Source organism: Quercus lobata, chromosome 11 (genome assembly GCF_001633185.2).
Source record: "Quercus lobata isolate SW786 chromosome 11, ValleyOak3.0 Primary Assembly, whole genome shotgun sequence".
Taxonomy (NCBI): Eukaryota; Viridiplantae; Streptophyta; class Magnoliopsida; order Fagales; family Fagaceae; genus Quercus; species Quercus lobata.
Genome location: NC_044914.1, coordinates 41,418,724 through 41,436,582, shown reverse-complemented (window position 1 = coordinate 41,436,582; position 17,859 = coordinate 41,418,724). Strand labels below are relative to the sequence as shown.

Here is a 17,859-nt window from a genome sequence, read left to right as displayed (position 1 = left end):
ACGGACGTGGCTGGGAGGGTGTCGCACCCGCGTACGACGCGGTTGCCCGCGCGTCGATGCCACGTTTGAGTTTTTTTTTTTTTAGATTCGGGTCGACTTGGCTCGATTCGCGCCGACGCGGCTTGATTCGCGCCGACGCGGCTCGATTCGCGCCGAATTGGCTTCGATTAGCTCCGAATCGGGCTGTATCGGCCATATTGGTCTGTATCGGCCATATTGGTTCGTATCGGCCGGCGATCGATATGGTCGATATGACTGAAACATGCTGGAAAAGGCCGAAAAAGGTCGAAATCTGCCTTGAATCTGGCCGAAAAATCCAAAATTCTCACCTCAGAGGTATATTAATGTGTTTCTTGCCTTCTTATTTCTTTGTTTTGTGAATCAAAGCATAGTAATGTGTTTTTTTAAAATATTTTAATAGTAAAAATATATAGAAAATATAAATAAAAATATTTTTAATAATTTTTTAATCGCCAAGTCCCGCCGCACCCGCACCCTACTTTTTCAAAAATTGCTGAGTCTCGCACCTTCACCCGAGTCCCGAAATGCACCCGTGCTACATAGGAGATCATTGAAGATGGAAGGTCAGATTGGAGTTGTAAAGGCTGAGGCTTGAGAGGTGGATTTAGTTGAGGATGTCACGGTGGGGTTATGTGTGACAGTGAAAACTAAGGTTTGTAACTATGGCATGGTGGAGCTTATGTTTTGCTGGCTTGGTACTACAATGCTGCTCTTCATTTTGGGGCATAGAGAGAGCGAGAGAACGAGACCCGTGTGGAGGAAAGTGAAGAAAAGGAAAAATAGGAAGATAATGAACAAGCGAATGAGTGGATGAGAAAAAAAGAAAAAAAAAAAGAGATATGTGGAAGACATGCATTCAGGTAAAAAAATAATGTGGAAGACATGCACTAAAGCAAATAAAATTTTTAATTACAAAAATTTAAAAGAAAAAAAAAATAGAACTACAAATTATTTTACAACTTTTTTCTCAGAATTGTAATATGGAAGTGTGTGGTGGTAGAGAAAAAATTATAGGTTTATGTATAAGCGGTATGCAACCCATAGTATGCTACTAAATAATTATGACAAAAAAGTTGTGAAATAATTTGTAGTGCTATATTCAATCATTTAAAACATAAGTGTTAATTAAATTTTATTTTATAAAGATTCATTTTACCAAAATTATTGGATTTTAACTTTTAAGATAATAATTTTGTATTATAAAAAATGATAAATCCACATACTTTTTAACAAATTTTATTATTATTAAGAGAATCATTTATTAGTATTGTGAAATCATTAATAATAATAATAATAATAATAATAAAACACAAGTATGAATTCTTAAAAAATAAAAATAAAAGAGTACAAATATAAAAAATTCCTTATGTATATTGTCTTTTTTGATAATTTATACTTTAAACCACAATATTAATAAGTGCTTACCAAACACTGATTTTTTTTTTTCTAAAAGCATCTTCTAACAGCTTTTATCAAACACTTTGCATTTTTAAAAAACACAATTTCACATTGCACTATTTAAAACCACCACTTTTTTCTAAAATCATATTTTTAAAAGTTGAACCAAACTCACCCTTAGTTGTTTGGCCTATAAAATTTGTAAAGACAAGGTGCACTTCTTTTTTTAACAATTGTTTATACAATATGTTATAATTATTTTTTATTTTGGATTTAAGGGAATGGTGTCTCAATATACACACCCCCTTCTTGTGAGACATCCCAAAAATCTTACTGATTGTTAACGTGGATGATGAAATTGAAGATTTTAGTTTATTACAAGTCCTTTAAATTAATTTAATTTACTTGTCAAATATCAAATCAATTAATCAAGCCACTTTTACTACCACAACATATCATATAAATAATATGTCTCGGCAGTATTGTAAAACGGATATTAATGTAGCAATGTCTCTAACCAACGAAAGAAAAAGGAAATGGCAGATGCACTTATTATTTTATATATATATATATATATATAGGAAGTAGCTTATTGGAAATCGCGCGCATCAGCCACCAGGTCGCTAGTTCGAGCCTACGCCTCTCCATTTTGAGGTTTTTTTTTTAATTTTAATTTAACCCTTAGAGCATTCACATCAGCTCTTGCATAATTGTGTATAAATGTGTAAAATACACATTTTAGCTACTTTTACACATTTTGAACCAAAAAATACTCCACATCAGTCCGGCTAAAAATGTGTAAAATCGTCCAAATTTTTCCACGAGCTACAGTACCCGTGTAAATTTACACGGGCACTGTAGCCCGTGTATTTAGTTTTTTAATGTTTTTTCTCTCTCCTTTCCACAGTCTTTCACCTCCCTCTCTGCGCTCTCTCTTTCGCTCACAAAAAAACCCACAAAAACCTTTCATCCTCAGTTCTCTCTCCCTCTCTCACATCTCTCTCTCGTTCAAAGCATGCCACCGGAGTTCACAGCGTGGCGAGATCGGCGCTATGGGTCACAGCGTGGTGAGATCGGCGCGTGGCGTGGTCTCGATGGAGGCGGTCTGGGTTTGGGTCGATGATCGATGGCGGCGACGTGGGGAGGTCTGGGTTGATCGGTCTGGGTTGGCGGCGGTGTGGGTTTGCTTGGTCTGGGTTGATTTGGGTTGTGGGTTGATCTGGGTATGTGTGGAGGCGTGGAGATGTGGAGGCGTGGAGACGATGGCGTTTGATCGGCGTTGATTTTTCTTTGTGTGGGTTGATCGGTGTTGGTTGATCTGATGTTGAATCTGATTTTTTGTGTGGGTTGATTGGTATGTGGGTTGATCGTATGTGTGGGTTGATCGGATTTTTCTTTGGTTTCTAATGATTTTTCGTGTGGGTTGATCGGTATGTGTGGGTTGATCTGATTTTTGTTTGGTTTCTAATGATGGTGGTGATGGTGGCGGTGATGGTGGCTGTGGGTTTGCGAGAAAGACGGGCAGTGAGGAGTGAATAATAAAAATTAGTAAAATAATGAATATTTTAATAAATAAATATGTAAAATAGACAAACTGATGTGGGTGATTTGTAGAAGTGGATGTGTAAAATGGAAAATGTAGGTTTTTTCGTGTAAAATAGACAGAAAATTTAGAAGAACTGATGTGAATGCTCTTAGCATCTTATATAGAACTTATAACCCTAGCCGCCCCTCACCGAATCCTCTCTCCCTCTCACAAACACTCGCTCCTCAGTCCCTCACCCAATTTTCTCTCCCTCTCCAACACCGATTCGGTCTCTTCGTTTCTTGCTATAGTATGTCTTCTTCTTGATTTTGTCTCTCATACCAAATCACCCATGCTTGTACCGATTCGGTCTCTTCGTTTCTTGCTATGGTATTTCTTCTTCTTGATTTTGTTTCTCTCATCCCAGATCACCCATGCTTGTACTGGGATTACATGGGTTTTGTGTGATCCCTTGATGTTTGTTTTAAATAAACTTTGTAGCTGCTAATCTTAGTTTGTGTTTTATGGTTTTTAATGTGTTGCTCTGTATTTTGTCTTGCCTATGAACAAGACATGAACATTGCTGTTTGCACTACCACTGTACCACACATTCCAGCTAAGAATTTTAGGTGTTAGAAATTAAAAAATCTGTAATTGTTATACTAAGTTTTAGTGTTTTACCCACAAAGGAGGGAAAATAATTAAGCAGACATGGCAGACAGTGTTGTGAGTTTCCTGTTGCAGAACCTGACTCAGTTGCTTACCCAAGAATCAAAATTGCTAGGTGGAGTTAAGGATCAAGTCAGATCACTTAAGAACGAGCTGTCTCTGATCAACCGCTTCCTCCAAAAATCTGAAGGCAAACGACACGACGAATTGGTGAAGGAGGTAGTCAGCCAAATTAGGGACGTAGCCTATGAGGCTGAGGATGTTATTGATACATACATCATTACTGTGGCAGAGCGCAGGAGAAGAAGCAAGCTGAGGAAGTTAATCCCTTCATGTGACCGAGCAATTACGTTTCACGATGTTGCAAGCAAGATAGAGAGCATCAAGTTCATCAACAAGGAAATTAACGACAATAGGAGCAAGTACGGCATAGAAATTGCTGAATCATCCGGAGGAGATGCAGAAGCAGAGGAGATACTACACAGGCGCAGGAAACGTGTTGAGGAAGATCAAGTAGTGGGCTTCGCTCATGACGCTGAGGTATTGGTGAAGGAGCTTAGGCAAAACCACTCTTGTGAGGAAGATCTACAACAACAATGATGTCAAGAATTACTTTGATTTCCGTGGGTGGGTTTATGTCTCTCAAGAATATAGAATCAGAGAGCTGTTGCTTGAAATTTTGAAGGGACTGATAAGACTGCCAAGACTAGTGATGTTTAGAGCTGAATTGAAAGAGGAATTACTCCATGGGTTGGAAGCTAAGTATAGCTTGAATGAGGAAAAATTGAAAGGGACACAAATTCTGGACTTGAAACTTATCAAGGAAATGAATGATGAAGAATTCATAAAGGCATGGTCTGAGTTCTTGCAAAGCTTAAAAGTGGAAGATGGTTGCACCGATAAAAAAGAAGAAAAAAAAGAAAGAAAAGAAGAGATACAAAGATTTGAAAATTTTGTTGTCGGGTTTCGTTCAAGATTTTTACGAGAAGAATGGTGTTAAATTGCAAGATATGACAGATGATGAATTGAAAAGTGTGTTGCTTGAAAGCTTGGAAGACAAGAGGTACTTACTTATCATGGACGACATCTGGAAAACTGACGTATGGAATGAGGTAAGTACTGTCTTTCCGAATAACTCAAATGGGAGTAGAATATTGATCACTAGCCGAATGAAAGAAGTATCATTACATGCAAGTAGTGTTAATAATAGTGTTCGTCCTATTCCCCCTTATGAACTCCCACTTCTTGAAGAAGATAAAAGTTGGGAACTCTTCTCTAAAAAGGTGTTTTGGGGAGGTGCCTGTCCTCCAGAACTAGAAACTCTAGGTAGACAACTTGTGAAAAGTTGCCATGGATTACCACTTGCTATTGTGGTATTGGGAGGTCTTTTGGCATGTAAGGAGAAAACACATCATATATGGTCAAAATATATCGGTCATGTCAATTTGTATTTGACTGATAATAGATCAAGATGCATAGACATATTGGCTCTAAGCTACAATCACTTACCCCGACGCTTGAAACCATGCTTTCTATATTTTGGTATCTACCCAGAAGACTTTGAGATACCAGTGAGGCAACTAATCTGACTTTGGATAGCCGAGGGATTCATATGGCAAAGTGGGAACAGAAATATAGAGGATGTTGCTGAAGACTATTTGGAGGATCTCATTGATCGAAGCTTGATTCAAGTGGCAACAAAAAGGTTAGATGGAGGAGTCAAAACATGTCGTATCCATGATCTTCTACGAGACCTCTGTATATCGGAGAGTTCTGAAGAGAAGTTTCTTGAGGTTCATTCAAATGTTAACCTTTCACCCATAGGCAAATCTCGCAGAATTTCCATCCACTATGGCAACAATCCATACATTCTTCTGGCCCTTGTAAGCCTTCAAATAGTCGTTCTATAATAGGCTTCGGGGGTGGTGTTGAGCTCAAGAGTCCTCCTGATAATTGCTACTTGGAATGGATTTGCAAAAGTAACAATTTGGTTCGGGTGGTAGAGCTCAGTAATATGGGCATTTGTTGCTTAATCCCCAAGGGGATTGAAAAGCTGGTCCTTTTGAGGTACTTAAGCATCGCATCTGGTAAGCTTCATGTCATTCCAGATTCCATATGCAACCTTTGGAATCTAGAGACGTTGGACATGAGAAATTCTACAGTGGAAACAAAATGCTTGCCCAAGTGGATATGGAAGTTACAAAGATTAAGACATTTGTACCTGGATGGGCCAACATCTCTACCTAGAACTAAAAAAAATACAACGGCTTTACCCAATCTTCAAGTCCTTACTGGTATAGCTATAAATGAAGAAGACACTGAGAGTCACTTTGCCAAGGCCAGATTTCCTAATCTAAGAAAATTAGGATTGTATTCTTCAAGATTGGTAGAGTCAGGGATTTTGTCAAGCCTCCTTCCCTTGTGTCATCTACAAACTTTGAAGATTTATAATCTTAATGAGATTTCATCAAGTCCTACTTCAATTTTGTTGACCCTCACAAAAATAACTTTAGTAGATTCAGCCTTCATGGGAGTGTTGGGTAGCCTTCCCAAACTTCGAATACTCAAAGTAATTGGAAGAGCTGCCGCTGACTATGAATTCATCAGTAATGTCCTCATATGCGATGAAAGAAGTTTTCAGCGACTTGAAGTCTTTAAAATGGCAAGTCTGACCCTTTTTGAATGGAAATTGGGGCAAGGTGCAATGCCAAACCTTCAACGTTTGGTCATCGAAAGGACCTTTTGTATGCTCCCGGACGAACTATGGTGCTTGAGTGCCTTGCGGGATGTGGAAGTTTTACATCCCGATCCAGAATTGGCAAGGAGGCTTCGACAGTTGCAGATGAGGGAAGGATGTAAGCTCCATGTCTATCCAAATAATTGAGAAAAAGTTGATTGGTTGTGCTATGCTTTGGTGCGGGGCTGGGTCCTGCGGGGTCAATGGTCGTTTGCTTCGTCGTTCATTCGTGTTTTGATGGTATGATATGATATCACGTGTACTTGTTACCCTTTTTTTTTTAATTCCCTAATTTCGTTGATTTTTGGATTATTTGTAATTTGGTATAAAAGAGTTTGTGTGGAACAAGATTTTTTTTTTTTTTTTTTTTTAATTTCCTAATTATCCAAGCTTTTAAGCCTTTATTGCTATTTTCTTTTTCTTTTGTCCTTTTTAAAATCATTTACAGTAATTTATTATGTTTAGGTGATATATCTATTTTGGTTTGGAGGAAGTTTATTGAAATGTTTAGTAAGTCTATGTTTGGGGCCTTGGGCTTTGATTATTTTATGTGTTTGTTTAGGTGACTATTTGACTCACAAGTAATAGAAAAAATAACAAAATTTAGTTATAAAATTGGTTGTAGCCTAATATTATAACCGTTAAATTGTATGTTCTTTAAGTTTTTAATACATATGTCAATTGGATACAATATAGATATATATTATATCTAATATCTAATCTAATCTTATCTAATGTCTCAAAGAAAATTCAATTAAATTTTACATTTTAATTCCAAATCTTGATTAGATGAGGCAGTTGAACTCCTAAGGGGGCTCATATTGCATATTTCCGGTTTTAAAACTCATTGCAGCTGATATTCTCTCTATTCTGCAATATTTGATTGTGTGACTCAGATATTTCAGTGGAATAAATTTTTTAAAACATAACTTGAATTGGACTCAGAACTCAACGACATAAAAACCTTTCTTTGATTTTAAGGGGACTAATTACTTGCACTAGAAAAAGGGATTTGTATTTTTTAATGCAAGTAACATTAGGATTCTAATTATAATGAAGTTGAATTAGGATGATACAATAGACTTTGGGCTTGAGTAGATCATACAATGGGCCTGTACATGTCTATTTTTAGTCGACAACTTCTCTGTGACTATCAACTTTGGCTAGTTAGCACCTCTTATTACTCAGTACAAGCTCGTCACAACAGCCATTGGAAAAATAATTAATTTCCAAATACTAAAAACTATATGTTGGTCTCCAACAACATAAGTTAAAATGAGAAGAAAATTATCAACCATCTAGGCAACCAAAGATATAAGTTATTAATAAAAATATGGCTACAGTAAATCCTGAATCTTTGGAGTCTAAATTATCAAATGATGTCCCTTCAATTACAAACAATAAAGGCATGTAGACCTAGAGGTTGTAAAGAATGATGAGATAGACTAGTCAAATTAATTTCCTAAATTTTGGTAAGTGAAATAATTGGAGGATATGCAATTCAGCAGAGAAAGACTATGTAAAACGTGTCTCAGAACCTGGCCCTGGAATATGCAGTATGAGCTGAAAAAGGCAAGCAATTATACATTTATAAAGACAAATTCAACACTGTGCCCTTGATTTGTTGAATTGAACCTCAGATTGTAATCAAGCCACCTCTTGGCTTTACCGTAAAGTTCAAAATAGCAACTATCATCCCACTGCAAGTGTTCTTTCTTCTTATTCCTCATTACCTAGCTACTAATTTTATCGTTGGAACAAGATTATTCAACTATTTCTGGAACCCGATCAAGCTAGCAGTTGATTTCCTCTGGAAATTCAGCCCTTGCTTGATTAGCTTTTCCTCCCTCAACAACCATTGTTCCATCTTGCAAGGCCCAAATCCTTTGGATGTTCAAAGAAGAAAACTGTGGAACAGATGGAGTATATACTGAATTGGAATCATGGTTTCAATTAATGGCAATACCAAGCCAAAAATAGAATTATTAATTAAAAAGAAAAAAAAAAAATGCTACTTCAACACATTGCACTCTCAGTGTAAAAGTAATGATGCAGGAATTACAATTTATAAATTTGTATCACCATTCTTAAGTCCAGAAAAACATTCCAACTTTGGTTTATCATTAAAGATATAATAAAAGTGAAAGTCTTGATTATTATGACAGGCATCAGAATGTAAATTTTAATCATAGCCAGATTAGTATGACCAAATATAACACTAATATGAACCTTGATAAAAATTCAGGAATAAAATTACAAGTTTCGAAACATATACAGCAAACCTCTATCAAGTAAAGAAGTTTGACCTGTGATTATGATAGACAACTGATGCAAGTTGTGAGCATTAGAGCCCCAAATCCAGCTTAAATTGGCACCCTGGGATCAGTCTCAGATAATAACATCTTTAGTTCCAACACAAACAAAAACAAGTAATCAAAGAAAATCCTATATTTTTCAGTACGGAAGTTAATTTGAGTCATCAACTTCAGGTCAATGCTACTGCTGCCTATTGCATCTACAATAACAATTCTTGTACCATCCAGACCATCAAACTCCAGAAAATTTACCTTCCAGATCGTATATGAAAATTAATTGTAGATCATGGGCAAGCATTGATCTGAATCCAAATGGAAAATGGAAAAGGAAATTAGAAGGAATAGAAAATGCTGAAAAGGAAAAATACCGCTATGCCCACAACATACGTTTTTCCCATACGTTTTACCATAAATACACACATCTTATTCAAAAGTGTGTGTTGTGGTAGAGACACAAATACACTCCTTTTACATTTTGCAATTCAGCATTTCCAACTAGTAAGAAGGTCCCAAAAAGCTTCTTGTCTCCATTGGTAATTAGGGGTGCCATAGCCAGATTATAAGGTCCATCATCCTAAAGTATTTGCAGTGCTGAAAAGCTCCAATCTGTCTGGTATGTGACAAAATCATGTCTCCTTTTGGATTTAACTAGCTAGTTGAGGATGCCATTATCAAAGTGTTTGACATCCAACATGAAGAGTCCTTGCAACTTGTGTACTCTAGGTCAGCCAGCGTGCATTAGCGTAACCATACAACTAACAGATGTATAATTGAAGAATATATGTTATGCAGCCCCAATTTATCATAGAATTTTTATATTGTATCGAAAGGTTATGGTTGTTCTGGCTCACATATTTGGAATTTATGAATCAATAAGTTTAGTGACACAAAAATTTTCATAATTGCTGAGGTGGTATGTGGTGATTGCTGCACAATGAAAATAATGTCAGTGGTGGACCATGTGAAAGTATGTTGCAATACTCACAACTTGACATCTCAACAATTTGTGAAATAAATTGTGAAAAAGCTAGCGTCACTTGTGTACAAAATATCTAGTGGTTGTTATGTCTTCAAGATGATTCTTTGAAGACATTCAGGAAAGGGAAAGTAGGGCATTGTTGACTTTGTCATCTTTCTTGACAGTGAACTCTGCTTGTTGTTGAACTTGAAACTTAGGTTTAATACACCTACTTTCACCTGCTGTAAAATAGTGTATCCCTTGTTGAGTTTCCATCAAAAATTAACTTCTACTTGCTTATCATTGCTTTATAGAATTTTTTTGGGTGATACGTTAATTTTCTTTATTTGAAGTATTGTGATCTGCTACTTTAGATTTTAATTTCGGTAAAAAAACTCAAATATTAAAGATTCAAAATCTGTCTTCTCTACCCATCTGGATTCAATAATTAAGATAGGAAAGCAGGGCAATCTTTATGATTTGGATTGAAGAAAAATAACGAAATTTTAAATATTGGTTTAATGTTGTATTCATCTTTATGTAACATTGCTTTTGTTTTTTTTTTTCTTTTTATAAAGTGAAAGATGCAACTAAAAGATACTTTGCCTGAGAGAGAGCGGACCTTGGATACTACTAATAATGTAGCCCGTTGCCTTGCAATTCACATAATGCTCACCTTTCACAAATTCACTTCATCTTTCGGACTTACCTTTTATAAAAAGAAAAGGCAAAAGCAGCGTTACATAAACTTTTCAGCTAATAATTTTTGTCACTCTTCAAAGTGACTTCAGAGTTTAGAGATAAGGAAACCTTTCAATCATCCATCTTGACTTTCCCTTCCCCACAATCTCTATCCCTCCTGAAAAAAAAAAAAACAAAAAACAAATCTACCCAAGTTTGAGCGCCCTGAGGGATGTGGAAGTTTTACGTCCCAGATCAAGAATTGGCAGAGATGCTTCAATAGCTGCAAATGAGGGATAAATGTAAGCTACAAGTCTATCCACCTCTGGACCCATTGCCAACAACTAATTGAGAAAAGTAGTTGATTTGTTGTGCTATGCATTCTTGAATTAAGAGATGAAAAAGAATGGAATTAGAACTTCCATAAATAAGTGCAAAAAGCTAGCTCACTTGATGTCCATAAGGAGCATCTTAACACACACACAAGAGAAAAATCATAATTCTAGTACAACAAAGTTGTTGAAATTCGTGACTTTTAGCTCTTAACTCTGTATAATTGCCCCACTTACCATATTATGGAAAGTGATGGTCCTCTATATATATATATATATATATATATATATTTTTTATAATTTTTTTATTATTATTATTTTTTTCTGAGGATGTTAGGGCATGTTTCACAAGCATGCTAAAATATAATAGGTATGTAATTACTGAACTTTATTGATGGACTTATAGTTAACTTCTCAAGTTTTGCACAATCCTGAGTTGTTCCCCATTGTCATTTACTAGGGCCACTTCTCATCTCAGTTTTGGCTCCAAAACTAGAAATCTGCTTAGGTCTAAAGTTATTATTTTTAATTATCCTTTTGTGTGGATTTGCAGATTACAATTAATTGTTAATTGCTTTTTAATTGTTAAAGTAAATGGAAAAAATATATGAAGAGAACTAAAAATTCAAGAGAAATATACGGAATTAATGTGATTTGGTTTGATGGACTAATTACTTACCCTACAAAAATGGATTAGGTTTTTTTAATACAAGTAACATTAGAATTCTTAGTGGAATGAACCTGAATTAGGATAATACAACATACTTGGGGGTTGACTAGATCATACAATGGACTTGTACACGTCTATTTTTAGTCCACAACTTCTCTGCAATTATCAAACTTTGGCTAGTCAGCGCCCATTACTACTCAAGTACAAGCTTGTCACAACACCCATTGGAAAATACTTAATTATCAAATACTAGAAAATAAATGTTTGACTCCAATAACATAAGTACTTAAAATGAGGAAAGAAATTTATCAACCATCTAGGCAATCAATGACAGAAGTTATTAATAAAAATAGGGCAGTGATAAACTCTCAATCTTTAGAGTCTGAATTATCAAACAACGTCTTTTGGATGTTCAAGAAAGAAAATAGTGGAACAGATGAGTATGTATTAAATTGGAATCATGGTTTCAACAATGGGAATATCAAACCAAAATGTAATTATTAATTGAAAAGAAAATGAGCAATTTAACATATCTGTGCACCCTTACAATGTGAAAGTACTAATGCAGGAAATGCGCTTTTTTTAATTTCGATAACCATTCTTAAGTCCAGAACCTCAGTACAAGTCTGAAAATTAATAGAGATGTCATTTTTTAAATTTAAAAGCAAAACTCGTGATTGTTATAATAGGTGTTAGAACGTAAATTATAGCATTATTTCTTGTAGAATTTCTATCCACTATGCCAACCATCAGTACATTTCTTCTAGTCTTGTGAACTTTCAAATAGTCGTTCTTAAATTGCCTTGGGGGGGTTTGTTGGGCTCAAGAGTCCTCTTGATAAAGTAAGCGAAAGTAACGAGTTGGTTAGGGTGGTAGAGCTCAAATAGTCTGAATATGTGCTTTCCTTGTATAATCCCCAACAATATTGAAAATCTGATCGTTTTGAGGTACTTGAGTTTTTGATCTGATGTCATTCCAGATTCCATATGCAACCTTTGGAACTTGGAGACGTTGGACATAAGAAATTCTAAGCCAAATGAGAGTTCTACAGAAAAATGCTTGCACTTGCCGGATGGGATACGGAAGTTAACAAAAATTAAGAATTTGTTCCTGAATGGGCCAATATCTCTAGCTAGTGAAGTGGCTTTAGGTTTACCCAATCTTCAAGTCCTTTCTGGTATAGCTATGTGTAAATTTCTAGAACTCTCTCTCTCTCTAAATAGAACTTCTGATCTTATTGATTGATGAAAAGAATCCAATGAATGAAAGAATACATCACTACTCCTATATATACAATCTAAGCAAATAAAGAAACTAACTCACTCCGTAATTGGAGGGAAAAATCTGTTACCAAAAAAAAAAAAAAAAAAAAAAAAAAACTATCTTTTAGACCACGTGTACATTGACTAAACTCTTTAACTGCTTCATCTATCCACGTGGCAATGCTTCTTCAAAAGTGTGAATGAACTGTTCATGGTAAGGAACTGCTTCAATCAAGTCTAGCAGCTCTGCACTAACCCAGTCACTCTGTGTTTTAGTTGCTTGATCACTGCACTGATCTCCAACTCTGGTTTTGTGCTTGCTCTTGTCCTGAGTGCATTCCTTCTTACTTTCAACACTATGATGGAGACACTGAGAAATCCTTTGCCAAGGCCAGATTTCCCAATTTAAGAAAATTAGTATTGAATAGGTCGTGGTCAGGGCTTTTGTCAAGCCTTCAGCCCTTGCGCCATCTACAAACTTTGAAGATTAATAATAAAAATCTTGCCCTTTCATGTCCGAGTTCATTCCAGTTGACCCTCACAAAGATAACCTTAGTAGGCGCAAACTTATCTGCAGAACTCATGAGAGTGTTGGGTAGCCTTACCAGCCTTTGGATACTCGAAGTAGGAGGAGTTGCCCGTCCAGGCATTTATAATTTCTTCAATTGGGATGAAAGCAGTTTTCTTCAACTTGAAGTCCTTAAAATGTTACATATGAAAGTTGTAGAATGGACTATGGGGAAAGGTGCAATGCCAAACCTTCAATGTCTGGTCATCAAGCGTTGTGATTTTTGTTATATGTCCCCCGACGAACTAAGGAGTTTGACTGCCCTTGAGAGATGTGGAAGTTTTATATCCCTATGAAGGCCTGAAAAGCTTGCGTCATCTGTGGCAGTTGCACATGAGGGATGAATGTAAGCTCCAAGTCTATCCACCTCTGCAAAGCTAGAAATTGAAAAAAAGTTGATTACTTCATCTGCTGTTTTGTTCGATGGTTCATCATATAACCTTTTTTTTCCACCATTAATTTATCATCTGGGGGTCAAGCTATGGTGGCATTCGCATAAGCGCAAGACAGTTTCTCCACTTTCCTTTAGTCTCATTCTGTGGGGGGCGAATGAGGCAGCACATTTAGCAAAGCAAGGAGAAGAAGAATAGATATTGATTGAAGATGCCACTCACTCCTCAGTGCATTGAAGAGCGAGTGGAGTCTGATAGGTCTACTTATGCTTTTGTCATTTGTGTGATTGCTGCTCTTTTCATTGAATCTGTCCTGCTTTCGTTGTTATTGTTGTTGCTTTTGTGTTCTTGTTTTTAAAATGAAGCATGAGTTTTCAGGCAAGAAAAGGTCTTTGTAAATTGTTATAATTTATTATGTATCTGTCCTGCAGTCCTGCTATGTTTCGGTGAGGCTTGAGGGGTTAATGGCCCCTCTGTTTTGTTAGTTGGTTCAGGTTTTGATTGTATAATATGTACTTAAAAGTTACTTTTTGCTAATTCCTTAAAAGCTACTACTTGAAATGGCAGGGATGCTTCAACGGTTGCAGATGGGGGGATGAATGTGAGGTCTAAGTCTGTCCACATCTCGACCCGACCCAACTGATTAAGAACGAGTTGATCAGCTTAATCTACTCTTGTGGCAGTTGTGCTATGCTTTCCTGTTCTGATGGTAATACCGAATTCAACATATTACCCATGGGTATTATCTGACCCGTCATAGTATTCAAGTATTGGGTGCAAGTATCATTGTTTATCCGAATTTACCAGTACTCGATCCGTGTGTGTGTGTGTGTTTTTTTTTGTAAAAATTAAATAAAAGAATATTTTTCCATAAAAGGATATTATCAACAATTACTTTTGAATTCCTTTAATAAGTTGCTGATTATATTACAATAGGTTACCATGATTAAACCATAATGATGTTATCCATTTGATTTGATAGTCAAATCAATAAGGAAGAAAATTAATTAATAACATTTAAAACATCATTAAATATTATTTATATTACATGTTTTCTTAGCTTCTATACATGCAAAAATGTGTAGCTTATCAAAATTATAATTCGGAAAAGTCTCTGATAGTTGAATAAGAGATTTAAGATTCAATTCCCGACTATACCAAAAACCGATTGATGTCTTGGTCTAATAATAAAGAACTATTATCATGAGCGGACGTTATAAGTTGAAACTTTTTCCAAAAAAAAAAAAAAAACTATAATTTTGAAATTAAAGAGATTGAAGTGGACCTTCTTCTCCTTCTAATAAATTAATTAATAAAAAAAATCCTTAAATTTATGTCTTACTAATTACATAGTTGTTCTAAAAAAAAAAAAAAAAACTAATTACATAGTTGTCTTTTGCTTAATTGAATTTTTGTTTGGGATTATATCATGAATTTGACTTTCACCAGTATGGAAAGTGTTATACTATTATTGCTACTTATTCCTTTTTGGTAAAGTAAAATATCATATATCATAATTTTGACTTTCACTTGTGAGGAAAGCATTGACTCCATTGGTATCATTACTTCCCATAAAGTGCTTAATTGATGTAATTTTCTCCCAATTTTTTTTTTTTTTTTTTTTAAGAATTTATAAGGGAATATGTTAAATAAGATTATATTACACCAATCTTCCTACTAATTACTAATTTATTTTGTTTGTGCATATCAACCTTCCTATAAAATGCATATTGAAGTAATTTGTAACAATATGTCAAATGTATCTTTTTTTTATTTCATTAACTTATTCGATCATTTGTACATATTTAGAATGCTTAAATTACTTTGTTTGACATTTTATAGGTTAGAATTTTTTATTAAAAAAATAGACATGCATTTGACACTTTAATAACTAGGACAGAAAAACAAAAAAGCATAAGTGTTTTATTTGAAAAGAGGTGGGCTTCAAAACTTTTATAACTAAAGAGTAATAGAGGATGATGAAGTGGTAAGTGTTTTTTTTTTTTTTTTTTTTAAATTTTTTTTATTTTTTTAAGTACTGTTAAAAAATAAATAAATAAAAAATAAGGTATAGGTATCACAAGTAAGAAATTCAGGTGAAAATTGGGTATGGATGATAATCGGGTTTTGGGTCTGGGTATCCAATTCCGACCCATGGCCATCCCTAGATGCAGATGGTAATGGTATGATATGAAATGTAGTTGTTGCTTTTTTCTAATTTCCTAATTAGAATAAAAGACTTAGGCTATGTTTGGTAACAGTTTTTGTTTTTTATTTAAAAAAACTTGTTTTTGGGAATAAAAAATTAAAAAAAACCAAACAATTTCTTCTATTTTTTAAATCAAAAACATGTTTGGTTAGTTAAAATTAAAAAGATAGTTTTTTGAAAAAAAATAGAAAATTCTGAAATATATTGTTACTATGAGACAAATTCATTAAATTAAATGTATGCTTTTATTGACTTTTGAAAATTAGAAACTAAAAACAGCATTTTGTATGTTTTCAGTTTCCTTCACAAATTGAGTTTTGAGAACAGTTTTTGTTTTCTATCCCTTTTGGGTTGCCAAGAAAGTTTTTTGATCTCAAAAATAGAAAATTGTTTTTAGAAACAAAAAATAAGGGGAAAAACAATTACCAAACATATCCTTAATGTTTGCACTACCAAAAAAAAAAAAAAAAAAAATACTAGCACTACAAAAAGAGATTAATTTTTTGAATAAAAGTAACATTCAAATTCTAAGTTGAGTTTTTGAATAAGTGTAACATTAGGTTTTTTTTTTTTTTTTTTGAGAGAGACTTTCAACATATGGTATCTGCTCTTGATAATAGTTTTTTTATCATTAGACCAATACATCAATCAAATTGAACTAGCTATAACATTAGGTTTTTGTGTATCTACAATATAAGTTTAAAGTTTACATTACTAGTTTACGTCTCTCTCACACACACATGCACTTTTTATGTGTGTGTGATACACTTTAGGTCGGTAAAGGAGGTGGCCTTAAAGAGTCAAAGACTAAAAGCAAGACAATTTTTTTTAAAAAAAAAAAATTTATTGGAAAGATTAAATAAAATTTTGTATTATATATGAAATTTCAAAAAATACAAATAAAAATAAATTGTAAGACAAAACCTGCCGCCCATCCAAGGGCATAACATCTTCTATTTAGTATATAGTATATACTCCTACATCTGCACTTTCTATATTGGGTAGTTAAATATTGTATGATTCCAAAATAGATAATAAATTATGAATTAATAATTATTAATTGAGCTATGTCATTGTTGTATTGAATAGCTAATGCTAGTGTGGAGGAAAATTATGAGAGTAGAGATAACTTTAGTGTGGAGGAATTAGTTGATGAGCTCCAAGGCTTACCTATTCCTATATTATCTGCCCAGGATTCTACTCTTCTTAATATACCAATCTCAAGCATGGAAATTGAAAACACTATGTTCCAATTAGGGCCACATAAAGCCCCTGGCCCCGATGGTATCCTTGCCTTCTTTTATCATGAGTATTGGTCAATTATCAAGTCTGATGTTGTTAATACTGTCCAAGCCTTTTTTCATTCTAGCTCACTTTTCAAACCTCTTAACCATACTTTCATTACACTTATCCCTAAGGTCAATTATCCTGAAGAGGTTAATCATTTCAGGCCTATTAGTCTATGCAATGTCATATACAAGATTTTCTCCAAAATTCTTGTTAATAGGTTGAAACCTCTTATGGACAAGCTCATTACTCCTTTTCAGAATGCATTCATTAAAGGAAGAAACATTTATGACAATATTCTTATAGCTTATGAAATCATGAATGACCTTAGGAAAAAAAGAGGGAAGAAATACAACTTTAGGGCTTTGAAAATAGATATGAGCAAAGCCTATAATAAAGTTAGATGGAATTTTCTTAAGGCAGTTCTTGTGGTGATGAAGTTTGATTCAAAATGAATAAATTGGATAATGCAGTGTGTCACCTCGGTGCAGTTCACCTTACTTATTAATGGTCACATGTCTAAGTCTTTCACTCCTGCTCAAGGGTTGCGACAAGGGGACCCTCTTTCCCCATATTTGTTTCTTTTATGTGCCAATATCCTCTCCATCTCCCATACACAAGCTGAAACCTCAAACAATTTGAAAGGGGTTAAAGTTGGAAGATATGGCATTTCATTTACCCATCTTTTGTTTGCTGATGACTCCCTCTTGTTCTTCAAAAAGGATAAGCACTCTCTAGACACCTTACTGAAATTGGTATTGTAAGGTATCAAGGCAATGTATAAATCCCCTCAAATCTGATTTATTATATTCTCCTGATATGCCTATGGAAGACC

General features: G+C 34.6%; 2 protein-coding genes and 1 long non-coding RNA gene across 3 annotated transcripts; 2 read left to right on the top strand and 1 right to left on the bottom strand.

Moving 5' to 3' along the window:
* The first annotated feature begins 3,202 nt into the window (after window positions 1-3,202).
* Window positions 3,203-4,213, top strand: LOC115966876 (putative disease resistance RPP13-like protein 2). Its single transcript, XM_031086020.1, has 2 exons — window positions 3,203-3,334; window positions 3,516-4,213. The coding sequence occupies exon 2, from the start codon at window positions 3,656-3,658 to the stop codon at window positions 4,211-4,213; it is 558 nt and encodes a 185-aa protein (XP_030941880.1). The 5' UTR covers window positions 3,203-3,334; window positions 3,516-3,655.
* Window positions 4,214-4,325: 112 nt separating this feature from the next.
* On the top strand, window positions 4,326-6,497 carry LOC115966875 (putative late blight resistance protein homolog R1B-13). The gene is made up of 4 exons (XM_031086019.1): window positions 4,326-4,503; window positions 4,589-5,008; window positions 5,213-5,318; window positions 5,438-6,497. Exons 1-4 carry the CDS (start codon window positions 4,326-4,328, stop codon window positions 6,495-6,497), a joined length of 1,764 nt encoding a protein of 587 aa, XP_030941879.1.
* A 1,166-nt stretch (window positions 6,498-7,663) lies between these two features.
* LOC115969469 lies at window positions 7,664-9,409 on the bottom strand. The gene is made up of 3 exons (XR_004086975.1): window positions 9,073-9,409; window positions 8,657-8,967; window positions 7,664-8,257 (listed from the first exon to the last, which is right to left on the bottom strand). It is a non-coding gene; the product is annotated as an uncharacterized LOC115969469 (long non-coding RNA).
* Between the last annotated feature and the right edge of the window lie 8,450 nt (window positions 9,410-17,859).